Here is a 19,296-nt window from a genome sequence, read left to right as displayed (position 1 = left end):
TTTTTACTGCCCCCCACCCCGCCGCAGTCTAGAACAGGTCCTGAAACCAATGAATACTGGATGAATTAACAGAATATGCATAAGGTCTTTTGTAAAAATAGATTAACCTGATTACCTTGTATTACTATTACCCAGCAGAGGAAAATTAGTTATCAGTATTGGGCTGAAAGCTAAAGCTCCACTCTCCAGCTCCTGCCCCGCCTCAATTCAATGCTGAAAATATGTTCAGAGGAAGATGTGTATATTCTCAGTTACATAGGAATGGTAAGATTGATTATATGTGAATATATACACGCACATATATATTTATATGTGCGTGTATATATGATGAGTGGTGATAATATGTAGATAGAAAAATCTTTGCATACAGAGTAACTAGTCATGATTTTAAATATACTTCGGTAAGTCACTTAAAACAAATACTCATCATCTATTAGATTTTGACGCTAAACCTTACAGAGGTTTCACACAAAGGTAAGCAGAAATTTTAAAAACCTTATCAGTTACTTTTCAAAGCATTAAACGGCACTCCAGATTTCTGAAATAGTCATTCACTGAATAAAGCCTATTCATGGGGAACACCGAATGAACTATTTTGAGGCCAACTGTCAGTGTTCCTCTATATTTTAAGATTTAGTAAACTGGTAATGAATAGTCTCTGGCTGTAACGTCAGCTCTGCTAAAATGAGATCCTTACAGTGATAGAAACGTCCATGTTCACAAAATCATGGAGAATGAGGTAGGTTGAGGCCCTTGGGCAGTCACCTCAAGTGTCAGAGTAACGTATGAATCATGAATAGAGTTGGTTAAAAATACAGATTCTTAGGTTTATCCCCAGAGATTTTGATCCAGCAAATCTGGGGTCCGGCCCAGAATCTGCATTTTTATTAAGTGACTGTGATGCAAAAAGTCCCTCGAAGTTATCCTGGAGAAACCCTGGCAATGAATGGGACTGGTCTTAAGATCCAGCTTTGCTTTCAGAGATGTATGGGGTATCTATTAAATGTTACAATACAGACTTGGATGTAATTGGTTTAAAAACAGTGTTATTAACCTATTTTTTATCCACACCTTCTTACTTTTAATTACTTGTTTCTTTTTACCGTAGATTTACGTTACACAAGGAAACAGAAGCCCCAAGGAGAAACAAATTCAGAGTGTAGTCTATGTTGGAGATAAAAATACCAGGCATTTATTTCCTTGCCATCTTTTCAAACTTTCCCCCTTATGGTACTGGATGGGTTTCTAGAGCCTTTGGGTCAGTCTCTGGGAGGGCGTCTAAGAACGTAGGATATTTTTAGTTCAGAATTCTCCCATTAAATCTAGATTCTAAAATGGTTCAGGAGAGCTATGTTTTGGGACAGTTTTCACAGATTAAAATTCATGGTTTCTGAGGCGTTTTCTACTGCACTAAAATGGAATATCTACTGTACACTGGGTGGGGGAAAGCTACAAAATAATCCTATTTCTGTGAAAATACAACTGTGTGTACATTTGACCCTTGGACAACATGGGGGTTAGGGGTACTGACTCTCCCAAAACTTTACTAATAGCCTTCTCTTGACTAGAAAACTTACTGATAACATAAACAGACAACGCATATTTTGTACATGTGTTATATACTCATTCTTACAATAAAGCTAGAGAAAAGAAAATGTTAGGAAAATCATACGGAAAATATATTTACTGTACTATATTTATTGGAGAAAACCTGCGGATAAGTGGACCCATACAGTTCAAACCCGTGTTGTTCAAGGGCCAACTATATTCTCACTCAACAAATTTTTTTGAGCACCTATGTGTCAGGCACATTTGTATCTGTTGGACTTTTTCTTAAGTGCATTATTTTTATAATACAAAGGTTAAAAAATATTATATAATAAAAATCTGTGAGTTTTCCCATATATATAAAAAATGTATTATTATTCGGTCATTGGCAAAACCTTCACTACAAAAACGATAAGCCCATATTCTAAGTGAGAAAGATGTAGGTAGAACGCCATAAACCAAGTGAGGTACTCTGAATAAAACTACTCCAGAATTTAATTCAAGAAATTCTTCAGATAGTCTGAATTATCCAGAAACACAACAGAAGACTCTTAACTAGTTGATTAAGCAAGTCTCTATCTAAATTAACTCATCTGTCATCAAAGATTTTCCTTGTCTTTGTTTTGATCCCTTTCGTTCATCATGTAGATGAAAACTGAGAAGAAATGAGCTTTTCTTCCATTACAAACGATAATTTTTTGAGTCTTCACCAGAAAACCTTCCCTGGATGCATAATAGCATTTAGAAGATTGAGAGCATTTTTATTTGTGTTCCAAGAGAAGAAAATAATATCATTTTTACAGTGAAAGCTTTTCTTTTTTTAAAAGATTTTATTTATTTATTTGAGAGAGAGAGAGAGAGCATGAGTGGGGGGGGGGGGCAGAGGGAGAGGGAGAAGCCGACTCCCTGGCATGAGGCCATCCCAGGACCATGATCTGAGCCAAAGGCAGCCGCTTAACCAACTGACCCACCAGGTGCCACAACAGTGAAAGCTTTTCATAACTAAATGTTAACTCTGCTTCCTGTACTTAAAGAACACCAATTCTGTTAGGACTTTAGGCAAAACCAGAATTCTACCATAATCTGAGAACATTCCTTACAGTCTCACTCAAGTATCTGAAATGTAAGAGCGACTACCTAGTAGGCAGCTGCGTGCACCTCAGTGTCTCTAAGACTGCAGACTTGTGGAGCCAGCGATGCTTTTTACTGGAGGGACAGCAGTCATGAAGCGAACGATTTTTTAATAAGCACTACTGTAATTCTGAAAAAGTTGATATGCAAGAACCACTTTTGGGATAACACTGGTTCAATCTAAGGAAAAGATCAGGTACCTACTTCTTAATAAACTTCATGTTAGAAATCTGATTTGCAATATATATATTATTTCTAAGGGAAAACTGGGTGGTTTTAAGCTAATATATATCTGGGGGTGGGAGGATATCTTTCTCCTACAGGATACAGAAAAATTTTAACTATTAAGTATACACTAAATTCTTAGAAGATAAAAAATTCATCTACTTATTTTGTCTTCTAAGTATATTCAATTTCCTCATAGCAAAAAGTAAACACATCAAATGCGAATGCTACTTTACTATTTAAAAATAATCCCCTACCCTTTCCCTTGAAAAGTCCCATTTACCAATACACTTCACTACCTGCAAGGCTGCAAACATCATCATTTCTTCTTCTGTGCACTCAATTTCTTCTAGGAGAATAGCCCATTTGGCCTGCTCATAAAGCTGATTGATTCTGATTGCATCATACTGCAGCAAAAGAGACAGTCCTTTTGTAAATACATTACCTTTAACATAAAAAAGTTAGAAAACTAAATATTCACTTTCAAAGCTTGACAGAAAAGTTTTAATATACATTTTTTTAAGTTTTTTTTTTCCTTTAAAGATTTTTTATTTATTTGACAGAGAACGAACACAAGCAGGGGGAGCAGCAGGCAGAGTGAGAAGCAGGCTCCCCGCTGAGCAGAGAGCCTGACGTGGGGCTCGATCCCAGGACCCTGGGATCATGACCTGAGCCGAAGGCAGATGCTTAACTGACTGAGCCACCCAGGCGCCTCTAATATACATTTTTTTCTGGGATTTTTATTCAGTATCAAATACTCAATAATAAAGATACCTAGAGGATTAGGTATATGTATATATATCCACATCTAATTTCCCATTAAAAATGACATTAAAAAATACACCAAAATAGTATTATTCAGTATTAGAAATAAGATTTTATATGTTATTTTACAGGGAAATAATCATTAGATATTACAGAGCTCTTAACAAAATGAATCTAACTTGAAAGACATTTAAAGGAAGGTAAAAGTGGGGCGCCTGGGTGGCTCAGTCATTAAGTGTCTGCCTTCAGCTCAGGGCGTGATCCCAGGGTCCTGGGATCGAGCCCCACATCGGGCTCCTCTGCTGGGAGCCTGCTGCTTCTTCCTCTCCCACTCCCCCTGCTTGTGTTCCCTCTCTCACTGCCTGTCTCTCTCTCTGTCAAATAAATAAATAAAATCTTTAAGAAGAAGAAGAAGAAGAAAGGAAGGCAAAAGTGACTGCTTTTCAGTATTGTTACTGCAACTTGTCACACTAAAATGTTACAGTCAGAGAGTAAATTATTTCAGGGAACATCTTGCCCACTATGGAAAAGCATACTTAGACCAAGTGTCAGGTCCTTGGAAAGAGTAATTATTTTAAGAATCTGAAATACAGAGTACGCATATATACTTGTGGTAAAGATTTACTTACACGTTACTGAATTATCCATTTACTTATGGTACTAAAAATTAATAGTAATGTCTTAACAGTATTATTTTAGAATGCTAACAAAACATACAGCATCTCCCTTCCCCAGGGAGAACCAAAGCAGCTTTGGTTTTACTAAAATGAGACATGATACAGCCTGAAAGGGATTAAGATTATTTTTTGTGGTTCCAAATTATACATTTTACTGTTAAAGAATTACTTAAGCACATAATAAAAACTGTTAAGTATATACAGTAAAATCTAGACTATAATCTAGACATGAAAAGGATGAGCAGTAGTCAAGAGAGGTTTTCCCCTCAAGGGCAATAAATAAGCAAAAGATCCAAATCTCTGTGCCATGTGTTTTCTAGGGAAAAATACTCTAGATTTCATAGCAAATTTAACTCTTCTCAGAAAAGCAAAGTATTTCAGTAGCACAGATGATGCAGTCATTTGATAGTAAAAACATTACAATGTTTGCCTTTTTTTTTTTTTTTTCCCAAGATTTTATTTATTTATTTGACAGAGAGAGAGAGACAGCCAGAGAGAGAGGGAACACAAGCAGGGGGAGTGGGAGAAGAAGAAGCAGGCTCCCAGCAGAGGAGCCTGATGCGGGGCTCAATCCCAGAACTCTGGGATCACGCCCTGGGCCAAAGGCAGACGCTTAACGACTGCGCCACCCAGGCGCCCCTACAATGTTTGCCTATTAAACAGGAAGAAATATAGACTTAAGGAATTTTTCTTTGAAGTAGTATCTTTTGATTTATAATTAGAAATAAGAAAGTCACTGAAAAGGTACTATTTCATAAAACTCTTCTCTTACCAAAAACACAGCTAAAGAGAGGTATTTAAAAAATGCCTAAAACTAACTTTACCAATACTATAGTAACAAGCTGGTGCATTTAAAATACAAATCAACCAAAAATTCAATTATTTTAACAAAAAAGAAAAAGGTTTAATTATGCTTCCAACCCACTAACACTATAGACTATTTCAAACACAGAAGCCTTTGTCTAAAGCTTGGGTTTTTGATATTATTCCGACTTGCTATATACGAATGACTCCGTCCCTGCCAACTCCAAAAAACAAACATCCAAACGAACAAAACAGAAAGTACAAAAAGAAGAGACCCCTCTAAACCCTCGGTACCTTCGGATTCAAATCAAAAAAGCTGTAATACTTGAATCGGAGAAGCAAGGCCTCATTTTCCTTCACATCTTGTTCCATGAGAGATCTTGAGGAATCAAGCCACCTGGACAAATTAACAAATGCAGTGGAGCAACGCGAGGCAAAATTAATAAAATATCCCCACCTCTAGTTGGAGAAAGAAATTCTTCAACGTATCTATATTTTATTTTAGTTTTTTAAAGATTTATTTATTTATTTGAGAGAGAAAGCGCATACACAAGTGGGGGGAGGGGCAGAGGACGAGGGGGAGAGAATCTCAAGCAGACTCTGCACTGAGCGCTGAGCCCAGTGTGGGGCTTGATCCCATGACCCAAGAGATCATGACCCAAGCCAAAATCACAAGTTGGATGCTTAACCAACTGAACCACACCCAGGTGCCCCTCAACGTATCTCTATTTTAAAACTTACCCTTGGTTGATTTTTGCTTTGTCAAGAAGAGCCTGAGGCTTGAACATTTTCGCCAAAATTTCTGGTGACGTGATTGGCTGACTGACAGCAAGTATACCAGGGTTGCCTTCTGACAAAGCACTGTCACCAAACCACGCAGAAGTCGGTGACAAGGGGCTTCCATCATGAGCATCGTAAGTGGGGGTCATTGTTTTACTATAAAGTCCTGGGCTTGAATATATACTCCCTAATAAATAACATGAAAAATAGGTAGTAATTATGAAGTACAGATCTTAGTTTTCAATCATACATAAGGCAAATTATGAAACAAAAGCTTCATTCTGGAAGGAAAGCTTAGTACATTATTTTACCTGTCTTGAAAACATGTAAAATTAACTTTAACTCTACTTGTGTAACATTAGAACATATAATAACAAGGTCAAAAGAATATAAGTTGGCAGAAATTCTGGGGGGAAAAAATCAGTTCAAGGGATTAGAAGATAAGTTAAAGCTATAGCTGAAGCAGACAGACCAAGTTTGTTTTTAATTGTGGCAAGGCTCACCTTTCAGAGGGCCAATGTAAAGAACATCAGTGCCTATAGGAAAGGAAAGAAAGGAATTCAGAAGGTAAAGGAGAGGTAACAATAGAAGATAGAAACAAAAGAATGAAAAGGAAAAGGAAATGGAAAAAAGAAAAAAGACTTTTCCTAACGTGAATCATAAACTGAAGTAAATATTTCAAGTGAAGTTAAGAGTAAAGAATCTTAGAAACCATAACCTAAGTTTTTTTGTTCAATGCAAAAGAATAAAGTTGTGCTCTAGTCAAATGTCCAGTGACAAACATATCCACATTTATCACCCTTTGAAATCCATACCCTGTTTTAAGACAGCTCAATGTAACTGAATAAATGAACATTAAGAGAACAATTTAATGTGTATATTTTCTCAATGAATAGCCACACAGGTTCCAACGGATTTACAAATAAAGTATTAAAGCGACGGGTAGATAAAATTTTGCTAACAAAGATACATCTTAAAATTAAGCCCCTGAAGGCAGGGATATTTTATCTTCCAATGCCTCAGTGTTCAATAGGGCAAGACATATAAGTAGAGGCTATATAAATAAAAACTTGACTTAGTCAACTGATAATATGTCCTCCATCACTTAAGCTACAAAAATGAAGGAGACTGGATTAAATTAAGACTTAGAAGTTCAGAGTAACATTAAGTAAAAGCACCTCCCTTAAAAGTCCTACCTCTTTTAATTATATTTTGTCTTCAGTCATAATTTTTACAAAGAAAATGTGTAAATGGGTATCACACTGTTAATGGATGATGGAAAGAGAATGGCTGTTTCCCTTACCTAATTTAGGAATATGCTTAGGAATTTCCTTTCCACTCTAATAACCCCTTCCCACCACCTCACTCAATGCAATGACAGAAACAATTACCTATGAAAAAGTGGTGAGCATGCTAGAAATTTCTGTAGTGTCATGATCTAGTCTAGGAAGAGAACACAAAGTAAAAAAAAAAAAAAAAAAAAAAACCTTGCTAGCCACAGTGTATCTGATTTGATGTCACTAGTATGTGCTCTTCCAGTGTCAGTAACTGAAGCAATTTCCAGTATCTAAACGTTGTTAAATAAGCAACAAAGAAAGCTGTCAATTCACCTTTCTTAGCTTTAAACAACACTGGGATAGTTAGGGATATCCTTAAAAGCTAGAACTTTAAAACTACAAGGTTATTTTGTGAAAGAAAGGGTTACCCAGCACCCCATGCTAATTAAAAGGGCTGAAAACATTACTCCAGCTCAGGTGGGCAAAGATTAATCCTGCTATAGATGGTATGTATGTAAATAAGGAAGAGAAACACATCCTCTAGGCAAAATCTTCTCATTGTGTATTTCAAAGATCTAGCAAATACGTCTTTTAGTAGGAATGTAAGAATATTGAAAATTTGTTACTAGTATGATGGACTATAATAACTACTCAGAATTAAATAGAGTTAGAATTGATAATTTTCTTTAAGTTTCTAAAACAAAATATATTCCCCCCAAATTACGCAACATTTAATAGAATCAGCCACCCAATCAATTCTCTGTCCTCTACTTTGTATATTCTACACTTCATTTTTGATCACCTCATTGTTTCTATTCTTTGTTAGGCACTCCACGGTAATAACTTTATTAGTGTTTCCAACAATCCTATTATTCTCATTTTAGAGGAGCAAACTGAGGCACAGATTAAGTTTCAGAGCCAAGCTATAATATACACACCACCTCCTGGGTACTATAACTTATTTAAGCCATTCCCAATTAGCGTGCATTTATTTCTTTAGAATTTTGTTGACTTCACCACGGCTGCGGCAAAGCTGCCTTCCAACAGGTATGTGTGTACTTATTTTCCAGTTCTAGTAACACTGCTGGGACAGAGGGTATGTACATTTTACATTCCTTCTAATCTCAGTTCAGTGACAGTCCCAACTATCTTGTATTCCTGATTGCCCAATTTAAAACATATTTGAAGCAGAAAGGTATTACAGGAGCTTGCTCAACTATATGGAACAGAACCGGGGATGTACTGTATGGTGACTAACATAATAAAAAATCATTAAAAAAAAAAAAACTATATGGAACAGTAACAAAAACTGTGAGGAGGAGACAGAATTCAACAAGCACTACACTCCTGGGCAACAGTAAGAACAGTAAGAACCTCAAGTAACTTTAGAATCTGCCTGATAACCTGGTTACTATAAATTACGTTCTTATTCTTTTTTTAAAGAGTGTTAAAGTATTCAATACATTTTAGAAAATTTCCCACCAAAATAGCAATCTCATACCATACTTAGTAAACAAATTTCAGGTGAATTAAAAATAACAAATGTTGACATTACAGATAAGTTATAATACATAAATATGAAATAAGTATATAAAAGTATAAAAAGGAAATATAGAAGAATTTTTCTAATATTTGTGAAGATTCTCTTAACCAAGAGTGAAAACCCAGAACTATAAAGTAAATAACAAATTTAACTACATAAAAATGTAAAACTTTAGTACAGTAAAAAAGACCACAAAATTAAAAACAAAATGCCAGTATCTAACTTATCAGAAGATTAGTGTATCACTAAAACAAAAATGTTAAGTCCATGATTTTAAACTTAATAGAAGAAATAGGAATGGCTAATACAAATGTATTACTCTATTATTCACACTAGTGTTTATCAGGGAAATTAAAAAGGTAATTCTGAGATACTGTTTACGGTCATATTGGCAAAAATTAGTCAAGATTTACAACATTTAGTATCAGGCAGAAGGTAGGAAAGGGGGCATTTTCATGTACTGTTGATGGGAGTGTAAAACGATCACTTTCACACTCTTTTTTGGAGTATATTTGATATTAGATCCTACCCTAGGTAGAGAAACAGTTAAATATAAATTTTCTATATGGAAATTTTATTTATATTGAACTAGGGAGCCCTTTTACTCTAACATAGAAAAATCACCAAAACATACTGTTCAATGGAAAAACTCAAATTGCAGAATATGCAATGTTTAGGAGACTCTCATTGTTATAAAAAACAAAATTAGCCACACAAGTATAATCACACAGAAAAGGTACTGGCAAGCTGTACTCGGACTGTTTACAATACAGTTTCACAGAGTAATCAAGAAATGGCTACTTCTTAAGAGGAAGCAACAAGGGAATAAGGTGAAGTGGAATTTTCACCTTCAGTTTAGTACATTTTCTGTACTATTGGAATTTTTTAATAACGGGACTTTATGAATGTAGGACTTCTGTAACTAACAGAAGATAAGGTCCATTAATGTTATTACCAAGTGCAAAAACACAAATTACAAATGTATAGTAACATAGTCCCACTTTTGAAATTTTTTTTAATCTTTTTTTTTAATTTACATTTTTAAGTAGGCTCCACGCCCAACATGGGACTTGAACTCACGACGCTGAGATCAAGACCTGAGCTGAGATCAAGTGTTGGGACGCTTAGCCAACTGAGCCACCCAGGGGCCCCACATCCCACTTTTATGAAAAACAAAAATGAATGCATAATTCTATAATATTTGAATTTTTACTGTGAGCATTCATTACTTTTATAATTAAAGAACAGTTTAAAAACAAGTTTTCAGGGAGCCTAAGGTGAACTACAGGAAGATCCCAGCCCTGTACATACGGGGCAGAGTCAGCTAAGAGGCAAGGAGAGGCCAGAGCTGTCCTGTGCAGCCCATGTGAGGTCTCCCAACCTTCAGGAAGGTTGAGGAAAGCAAATCCTCACCCTGCTCCTTTTCAGTTGAGAGCATTTTAGGATTGGTCCAGAAGAAAAACTGTGTTCCATCTACAAAACCCCACAGGCCCTGCAGACACCTGTGGCTCCTGAGGAAAAGATGTTAACCTATGTCTACATATCCTGAGCCTTCCTGATGGGATCTCATCCCCCTAGTACGATGGATCACCCAGTGCCAGAAGAAAGATTTTTGAAATATAAAAATTACTTTTCAGCCTCAGAAAGACTGTCTTCAAAAGCGAGCTGAGTTGGTATAGAGGCTGAAGACCAAGAACTGCTTTTACTCAAAACCAGACTGAAGTGTTGGAAATGTCTTTAGAATAAACTGCTATCCCAGCATTGATACTGGAGAGGATTTAGCTCAAAAACTGAATCTAGAGCAAAGAAGAATCCAGATCTGGTTCCAAAATCAGCATGCAAAGCTGAAAACATCCCGTAGAGAATCACTGTTTTTAATATTTAAAAAAATTTTCAACACATACCTCCTGGAATAGACAGAAAAGGAAACACGTGAAATTATCTTACAACTGCAAAACATGAAGAAGCAGTATCAAGTATTAAAAACGTGATGTTTTCTTTTCTGCAGTTAATCTAAGTGTTGTCATATTTCCCCCTGAAAATACACCGTCAATACTATCATAACATGGTACTATTACATTCGGGCACTTTTAGTTACAATAAAGGCCTTTCCTATATATTGTAATGAACATTTTCAGAAGAAGCCAGCTATTTTTAAAGTGAGCAAATTCAATAATTTAGTTTGCTAAAAAAATAAAAATAAAAAAATTTAAAAATGTTTTGATGCTTAAAATGACAAACTCCAAACAGGAAAAATGGTATCTTGCACATAAAGTGATTTTCCTGACGATGTTAAGCAGGTGAAGTATTTATTACTTTCTGTATTATTTTAGGACGAGAATTTTCCTTTGTCTAAGCTGCCTTCAAGATTCTTAAGAAACATTTCTAATGAGATAATTTTCTAATTTTATTTACATAGTAAATCCTGAAATTAGTGATTTTTTAAGTCAGTACTATACTGTACTGTAAACCTTTTTTAAAGAAATGTATTTTTTTAAATTTTTTTAAAGATTTTATTTATTTATGAGAGAGGAGAGAGAGAAAGCACAGGCAGGGGGATCGACAGGCAGAGGGAGAAGCGGCTCCTTAAACTCAACCTTAAAAGGAGTAATAATATAATCTGCAGTGGGTTGTAGTGAGAATTAAGTGAGTTTCCACAAGTAAAATATGCTAAAGTGAATTTCTGTGAGTATAATGCATAAAATGGGTATACAGTAAGCACATAAATTGTTTCCATTATTGTCATCACCCCAGAATTTAAAAAACCAAGAATGAACTGAATTAGTTAAATTGTTTACATATTTGACGGAGAGACCTATTTTCTAAGAAAGTGTGTGGCTGACAGACACATGGGAAACTGTAATGTCCAGTCCCTGTGTAGGCCCAGGACTAAATAACCATGTAATTTAATTAGTCATCTAGCTACCCAAAAGACACCGTCTATGCTCCTGCTGGATGCCACATGCTGAGTTAGGTTCTGGTAACAAAAATGTGAGACAGAGTTCCATGATGTCGGGAACTCACAATTTATTAGGTAAGAACATGCAGTATAATACCAAACACAGAAAAGTCTGCTGACTTAAGACAGAAGGATACCTAATTCAGGTTGGGGAGGTAACGGGGGGAAATCTGAGGAAGCTTCTTAAAGGGGCAAAGCCTTAAAGGAAAAAGGTAAAAAGGCACAGGGGTGAGCATATGCAAAGCACAGAGATTTTAAGTAACCCACAGAAGTAATAATGTCTTAACTAAGTAAGTGGTTTTCACAGAATACAGAAAAAAGGAACTAAATATTAAAAATCTGTCCAATTTCTGTAATGCAAAAATTGAGCCTAGCTAAGGTATTTCCCCTTTTTGATTCTTCCTGAGGAGAGAACCAGCCTTCCTTTTTATTGATGCAGCTATTAACGTCTGACACAATGATCTGCACATGATAGAACCTAGTGGTGATTTCATGACTGAGGGAAAAAATGCTGAAGGAGAGAGTTTTTTAAAGCTGATCACTCTCCTGACCTACGTAAACCATCTGTCAAGAAACCACAAACATACAGACACATCCACGGTTCTCACACTATGCCTCTGCTTAGTTTAACAAAGTCTCACCGGATCCAGGAGTGATGAGAGGCCCCTCTAATTCAAGTGCCTCATCTTCAGACTGGTCATCTAACTTTTTCTTTTTTTTCTTAGTTGGATCTCTGGGTTTTTTCAAGAGAGAAAGTTCTTCAGGGTGTCGGATATCTGTTAAAATAAGAAGAAAGATTATTTTAGTAGCATAATGGAAAATTTAAACGCTTTTACATCTGGTAAATCCATCTATTAATCCATTCCAATATAAGAATTCATAATTTTCTTCTGTGTACGTATGTGTTTATGTTTTGCCATGCAAAAGACTGAAGTATGGCACTTCTAAAAATAATCTACCAAAGCATTCAATTCATAACCATCTAATACATGCAGTAACCTCGAAGTAGAGAGAGAACAATCTATTAGGGTACAGAGAGAAAATATTAGAACTCTTATTTACATATATATATTTTTTTAACAAAAACCATGAAAAAAATTAAGAATAATATCCTAGGCACAGCAACTAGGCAAGAAACAAAAACTTACCAATTGTAAAGGAAGAAGTAAAGCTGTCACTATTTGCAGATGACAAAATACTACATACAGAAAACATTAAGTACTCCATCAAAAATTGTTGGAACTAATAAAACTAGTAAAATTCAGTGAAATTGCAGGGTAAAATAAATCAATATACAGAAACCTGTCGTGTTTTTTTCAGGGCACGTGGGTGGCTTAGTCAGTTAAGCATCTGCCTTCAGCTTAGTGGGACTAAGTCCCGTCAGGCTCCCTGCTCAGCCATCCCTCTCCCCATCCCCCACTCATGTTCTCTCTTGCTCTCTCTCTCTGAAATAAAATCTTTAAAAAAAGAAAAAAAGTTTTGTTTTTATACATAAACAATAAACTATGAGAAACCAAAATCGAGAAAACCAATCCCATTTACAACTACATCAAAAAAGTAAAATACCGAGGAATAAATTTTTGGTTTTTTTTTTTTAAAGAAAGGGATTTTTTTAAACTTTTTTTTTTATTTTTTTTTATTTTTTAAAGATTTTATTTATTTATTTGACAGAGATAGAGACAGCCAGCGAGAGAGGGAACACAAGCAGGGGGAGTGGGAGAGGAAGAAGCAGGCTCACAGCGGAAGAGCCTGATGTGGGACTCGATCCCGGAACGCCGGGATCACGCCCCGAGCTGAAGGCAGACGCTCAACCGCTGTGCCACCCAGGCGCCCCGTAAACTTTTTTTTTTTTTTAAAGCTTTTATTTATTTATGAGAGACAGCAAGTGTGCATGTGTGGGAGCATGAGCGTGGGGAGGGGCAGAGGGGGAGGAAGAAGGACAAGCAGACTCTGTGATGAGCGCAGAGCCCACTGTGGGGCTGGATCTCACGACCCTGAGATCATGACCTTAGCCAAAATCAAGAATCAGATGTTCAACCAATTTAGCCACACAGGCACCCTTCTAAGAATAAATTTAACCGAGGAAGTGAAAGACCTGTATATTGAAAACTATAAGGAGTTGATGAAAAAAAAAAACAAAAACACAAATAAATGGTAAGATATTCTGTGTTTGTGGTTTGGAAAAATCAATATCAATAAAATGGCCATATTACCCAAAGCAAGCTACAGATTTAATGCAATCCCTATAGAAATTCTAAAGACATTTTTCACAGAACTACAACAAATAATTCTAAAATTTGTATGGAACCAAAGACGACCCTGACCAGCCAAAACGATCCTGATGAAGAAGAACAAAGCTGAAGGTCACACTGCTTGATTTTAAACTATACTACAAAGCTGTAGTAACCAAACATTAGCATAAAAAGAGACATATAAATCAATGGAACAGAATAAAGAGCCTGGGAATACACACATACATATGTGGTCAATTAATTTATGACAAAGGAGCTAAGAATACACAACGGGAAAAGGATGGTCTCCTCAGTGAATGATGCTGCGAAAACTGGACAGCCATATTCGAAAGAATGAAACTGGACCATATACAAAAATTCACTCAAAATGGATTAAAGACTTGAATGTTAAGACCTGCAACCATAAAACTCCTAAAAGAAAACATGCGGTAACCTCTTTGACATCAGTCTTAGAAAAGCTTTTTTTTTTTCCAATCTGACTCCAAAGACAAGGGAAACAAAATAAAAATAAACAAATGAGAATGCATCAAACAAAAAAGCTTCTACACAGCAAGGGAAACCAACAAAACCAAAAGGCAACCTACTGAACAGGAGAAGATACTTGCAAATCATATATCCAATAACAGGTTAATATCCAAATAAGTAAACAATTCATACAACCCAGTAACAGGAAAGCAAATAATCCAATTAGAGGTCCTAAATAGACATTTTCGCAAAGAAGACACACAGATGGCCAGCAGGCACACGAAAAGATGGTTCAACATCACTAAACATCAGGGAAACGTAAATCAAAACCATAATGAGATTATCACCTTACACCTGTCAGAATGGTTATTATAAAAAAAATTATAGTAAGTGTTAGAATATGGAGAAAAGGGAAACTTATGCACTGTTTAGGAATGTAAACTGGTACAGCCATTATGGAAAACCGTTACGGAGGTCCCTCAAAACTTAAAACTAGAACTAAGATTATGATCTAGCAGTTCCATTACTGGGTATCTATTTTGAAGATAACAAAAACACTAATTCGAAAAGGTGTATGTTTATTGCAGCATTGTATGTTAATAGCCAAGACATGGAAGCAACCTAAGTGTCCACTGACAGATGAATGGATAAAGAAGACACAGACACTGGAATATTACTCAACCACACAAAAAGAATGGTATCTTGCCATTTGCAGCAACATGGATGGAACTAAAGGATATTATGCTAAGTGAAATGAATCAGAGAAAGACAAATACCACAATTTTATTTATATGTGGAATGTAAAGAACAAAAATAAAACAAAACCAAGATGCATAGATAAAGAGAATAAATTATTGTTTGCTAAAAGAGAGGGGAGTTGTGAGGGGCCAGGTACAATGGGTGGAGGGTGATCAAGAAGTACAAGTTCCCAGTTATAAAATAAATAAGTCACGGGGATGTGACATGCAGCATGGGGAATATAGACAATAATACTGTATTAATTTTGTATGGTGACAGATGGTAAGCAGAATGAATATGGCGGTCGTTTTGCAATGTACGTGTCGATTCACCATGTTATATATACACGATACTATTATAATATTAAATGTCAATTATACCTCAATTTTTTAAAAAAGCTTTATATTATTAGGTAGCCCTCATTCATTCTGTATGTTGTTTACACATAACACATAAAGTAAATGTAAATACTTCCATATCATTACCAAATCTCAAAGTTTTAGTTGACTCAACCTCTTCTGCCTTGTATGAAATCACAAGTTTCTGTGTTTATTTATTCGTTTACATATGAGGAATGTGATAAGAGACAAAACTGTTAAATGAAAGTAACAAAAAGAATTAACAACGACCAAAAAAAATTTAACAATGACCCATATAATTATATAACATTATATTTTATATTACATACTATGTCCATGAATTGCAAGAATTGCTAAGAAGCCAGTTTTCCCTAAATTGAGCTAAAGATTCAATGGAATCCAAGTCAAAATTCCAACTTGCTCTTTTATACAAGATGGCAAGGTGACTGTAAAATTCATATGGAAATGAAAACAACCCTAGAATAGTCCAAGCAATTTTTAAAAAGAAGACTGAAGTTGGAGGACTTAGACTATTAGACCTCATATAGCTACAGCAATCAAGACAGTGCAATTATTAGCTAAATGATAAGACATATATATGAAGAGGAGCCAGAAGCAGACCCACATATAGGTGGTCAATTATTTTGGACAAAGGTGCCATGGCAATTCAAGAGGAAAGGAGTATCTTTCCAATAGATGGTGCTAAATTAAGAGTCACAGTTTTAAAAAAAAACATTAGCCCTTACCTAACATAATATACAAAAATTAATTCTAAATGGATCATAGACCTAAAAGAAAATATAAGTAGACAAAGATTTCTTACATAGAACCCATACACTCCACAAAAAATTATCCTTTATTATAAAAGAAACTAACAGGAGCACCTGGGTTGTTCAGTTGGTTGAGTGTCTGCCTTCCTAGGTCATGACTTCAGGGTCCTGGGATGAAGGCCCGTATCAGATGCCCTACTCAGCAGGGAGTCTGCTTCTCCCTCTCCCTCTGCCCCTCCCACCACTGCCCCCCACCCCGCCCCGTTCATGCTTGCTCGATCTCTCTCTCTCTCTCTCTCAAATAAATAAAATCTTTAAAAAAACAAAAACCTACTCTTTGAAGGATACTGTTAATAGACAAAGGCAAGCTGTACATTGGGACAAAATACTCACAAAACATATTATGTATATCTGACAAAGGACTTGCATCCAAAATATATACAACTCAATAATAAGCAGACCAAAAGGCTAAAGATTTGGACAAGCACTTCACCAAAGAGTACGTAACAGCCAAGAAGCACATAAAAAATGCTCAACATTGGGGCACCAGGGTGGCTCAGTTGGTTAAGTGCCTAACTTTGGATTTCAGCTCAGGTCATGATCTCAGTGTTGTGGGATTGAGCCCTACATCAGGCTCCGTGCACAGTCTGCTGGGGATTCTCTCTCTCCTTCTCCCTCTGCCCTTCTCCCTGCTTGTTCTCTCTCTAAAATAAATAAAATCTTAAAAAAAAAAAAAAAAAGCTCAATCTTATTGGTCCGGAAAATCCAAGTTAGAACTATGAGAAAGTACTATGTACCCCATCAGAGTAGCCAACAGTAAGACGACTGATAAAATAGCCGGTGTTGCTGAGGATGTGGAGGGGGATCTGGAACTCTCATACCCAGCCAGTGGGAATGAGAAATGACACAACTTTTGAAAAGTTTGGCAGTTTCTTAAAAAGTTAAACATATACAACTCGACCGTTCTACTCATTGACTCAAGAAAATGAAAAGCATATATGTAACAGCTTTACTCATAGAAGCCAAAACTAGAAATAACCCAAATTGATAAACAAAATGTGGTATTTTCATATCAGTGGAATACTACTCACAATGGAACACAACTCATCAGTAAAAAGAAACAACTGATACATACAACATGAACATATCTCAAAATTATTACATGAAATGGAACAAGCCAACTAGAATAGCATATACACAATATGATTCTGTTCATAAAATTCCAGAAAATGATAATAAATCTGTAGTGACAGAGCAAATAAATGGTTGTCTGACTAAAGCTAATGGAAATATTCTCTATCCTGTGTAGTTTCACAGATGTACATCTGTGAAAACTCATCAAATTGTATACTTTAAATGGGTACGGTTTATTATACACCAATTATACTAATATTAGGTTACTTTAAAAATAAAGAGTGTAAAGAGAAGGAGGGCCAAGAAAAACCAAAAATGAAAAATGCAGCAGAAAGGAGGAGGACTTGGGGCGCCTGGGTGGCTCAGTCCTTAAGTGTCTGCCTTCGGCCCAGGGCGTGATCCCAGAGTCCTGGGATCAAGCCCCGCATTGGGCTCCTCTGCTGGAAGCCTGCTTCTTCCTCTCCCACGTCCCCTGCTTGTGTTCACTCTCTCTCTCACTGCATGTCTGTCAAATAAAAATTAAAATCTTAAAAAAAAAAAAAAAAAAAGAAAGAAAGAAAGAAAGGAGAAGGACTAGGTCTGTATATATGGCAGCACTACACTCACTGTCAGGGTCTAAGCAGAATAGACAACAAAATGCAAACCACTGCGTAACTTGCGATGCTACAGATTGCTAAAAATTACTGGATCAGACAGAGTTTTACATGTGGCAGTTTGTATCTTCAGGAGCTCACGATATCCACTAGATTCAATCCAGTATTACAAATTCAGGAAGCTTTTTGTTTGTAGGGAACCTGAAACCAGGATGGAGCAAGCTGACTGCTGCAGCACTGGTGAGATGCAACTGGAGGCAGAAGCACAGCCAAACTACCCGCATTCAGATCTCAGCTCCGCTACTTATTAACTGTGACTCTGGACAAGCTACTCAGCTTGCCCGTGAGTTTTCTCATCTGTAAAATGAGAATAATAGTACCTCAGGAGGTTGCTGTGAAAATTAAATGATTAATATGGGTAATGCTCCCTGAACAAGGCCTGGCACATAACAAGTACTTTATTCAGTACTAGGTATTAATGTTTTTCTCTAGCTAAAAAAATACACAATTATGGTAGAAATTTGGAAATTAGAGAAGTATAGAGTCATTTAAAACCCATTCTTGAAAAATGGAATATGGCTACATAAATAAGGGATTATGTTAACAGATGTATAAAATACTTACTGTGTAAATGTGGCATAATTTAACCGTTCTACTACTGAGCCCATATATAATAAAGATTTTACAAACATCTGTGTACTTATTTTCCCACATTTTATTTCTTCAAGAATTCAGTGGAGTGGAATTACTAGATCAAAGGTTATAAGAATTTTAAGGCAAAAGTGGAGCAAGTTGGGCATACATATTTTTTTAAAGCTTTGCTTACCTGAAAAACAGTATGTGTATTTCCTTGTTTTAATTTATTTACTAGTGATGTACATCTCAAAAGTTTTTAGCCATTTATATTTCCTTCACTAATTTTTCTATAAGGTTTCTTCAAGTCAGAGTTAATTTTCATGTAAATTGCATGGTACCAATCACTGCAAACCACACTGGAGTTTTTTGTTTTTTTTTTTTTCTATTTTGGGGGACGCCTGGGTGGCTCAGTTGGTTAAGCATCTGCCTTCGGCTCAGGTCATGATCCTGAGGTCTTGGGATCAAGCCCTGCATCTGGCTCCCCACTCAGTGGGGAGTCTGCTTCTCCCTCTCCCTTTGCCCCTCCCCCTGCTTATGCTCTCTCTCTCTCTTTCTCCCTCTCTTGAATAAATAAAATCTTCTTTAAAAAAATCTATTTTATGTATACCTCATCTCATGTTTAAAAAATAAGTCCAAAAAG

General features: G+C 36.1%; 1 protein-coding gene and 1 pseudogene across 7 annotated transcripts in view; one reads left to right on the top strand and one right to left on the bottom strand.

The window, feature by feature from the left end:
* Positions 1 to 19,296, bottom strand: part of FERMT2 (FERM domain containing kindlin 2) — an 87,745-nt gene that overhangs the window by 16,013 nt on the left and 52,436 nt on the right. For 4 of the 7 annotated variants that reach the window (XM_045810569.2, XM_045810570.2, XM_045810572.2 and 1 more), the window contains 5 exons: positions 12,351 to 12,485; positions 6,434 to 6,466; positions 5,892 to 6,117; positions 5,445 to 5,547; positions 3,204 to 3,311 (listed from right to left, as the gene is read on the bottom strand). In XM_045810569.2, the coding sequence (XP_045666525.1) occupies positions 3,204 to 3,311; positions 5,445 to 5,547; positions 5,892 to 6,117; positions 6,434 to 6,466; positions 12,351 to 12,485 (605 nt within the window). The remainder of the gene's footprint in view (positions 1 to 3,203; positions 3,312 to 5,444; positions 5,548 to 5,891; positions 6,118 to 6,433; positions 6,467 to 12,350; positions 12,486 to 19,296) is intronic. The other 3 variants (XM_045810571.2, XM_045810573.2, XM_045810574.2) reach the window with 1 other exon arrangement.
* LOC123800592 (homeobox expressed in ES cells 1 pseudogene) lies at positions 7,305 to 11,134 on the top strand (annotated as a pseudogene).

The sequence above is a fragment of the Ursus americanus genome, chromosome 26 (assembly GCF_024610735.1).
Source record: "Ursus americanus isolate L20-20 chromosome 26, mUrsAme1.1.p, whole genome shotgun sequence".
NCBI classification, from domain to species: domain Eukaryota; kingdom Metazoa; phylum Chordata; class Mammalia; order Carnivora; family Ursidae; genus Ursus; species Ursus americanus.
The sequence above is the reverse complement of the archived record's forward strand: the minus strand, read 5'-3'. Positions and strand labels throughout refer to the sequence as shown.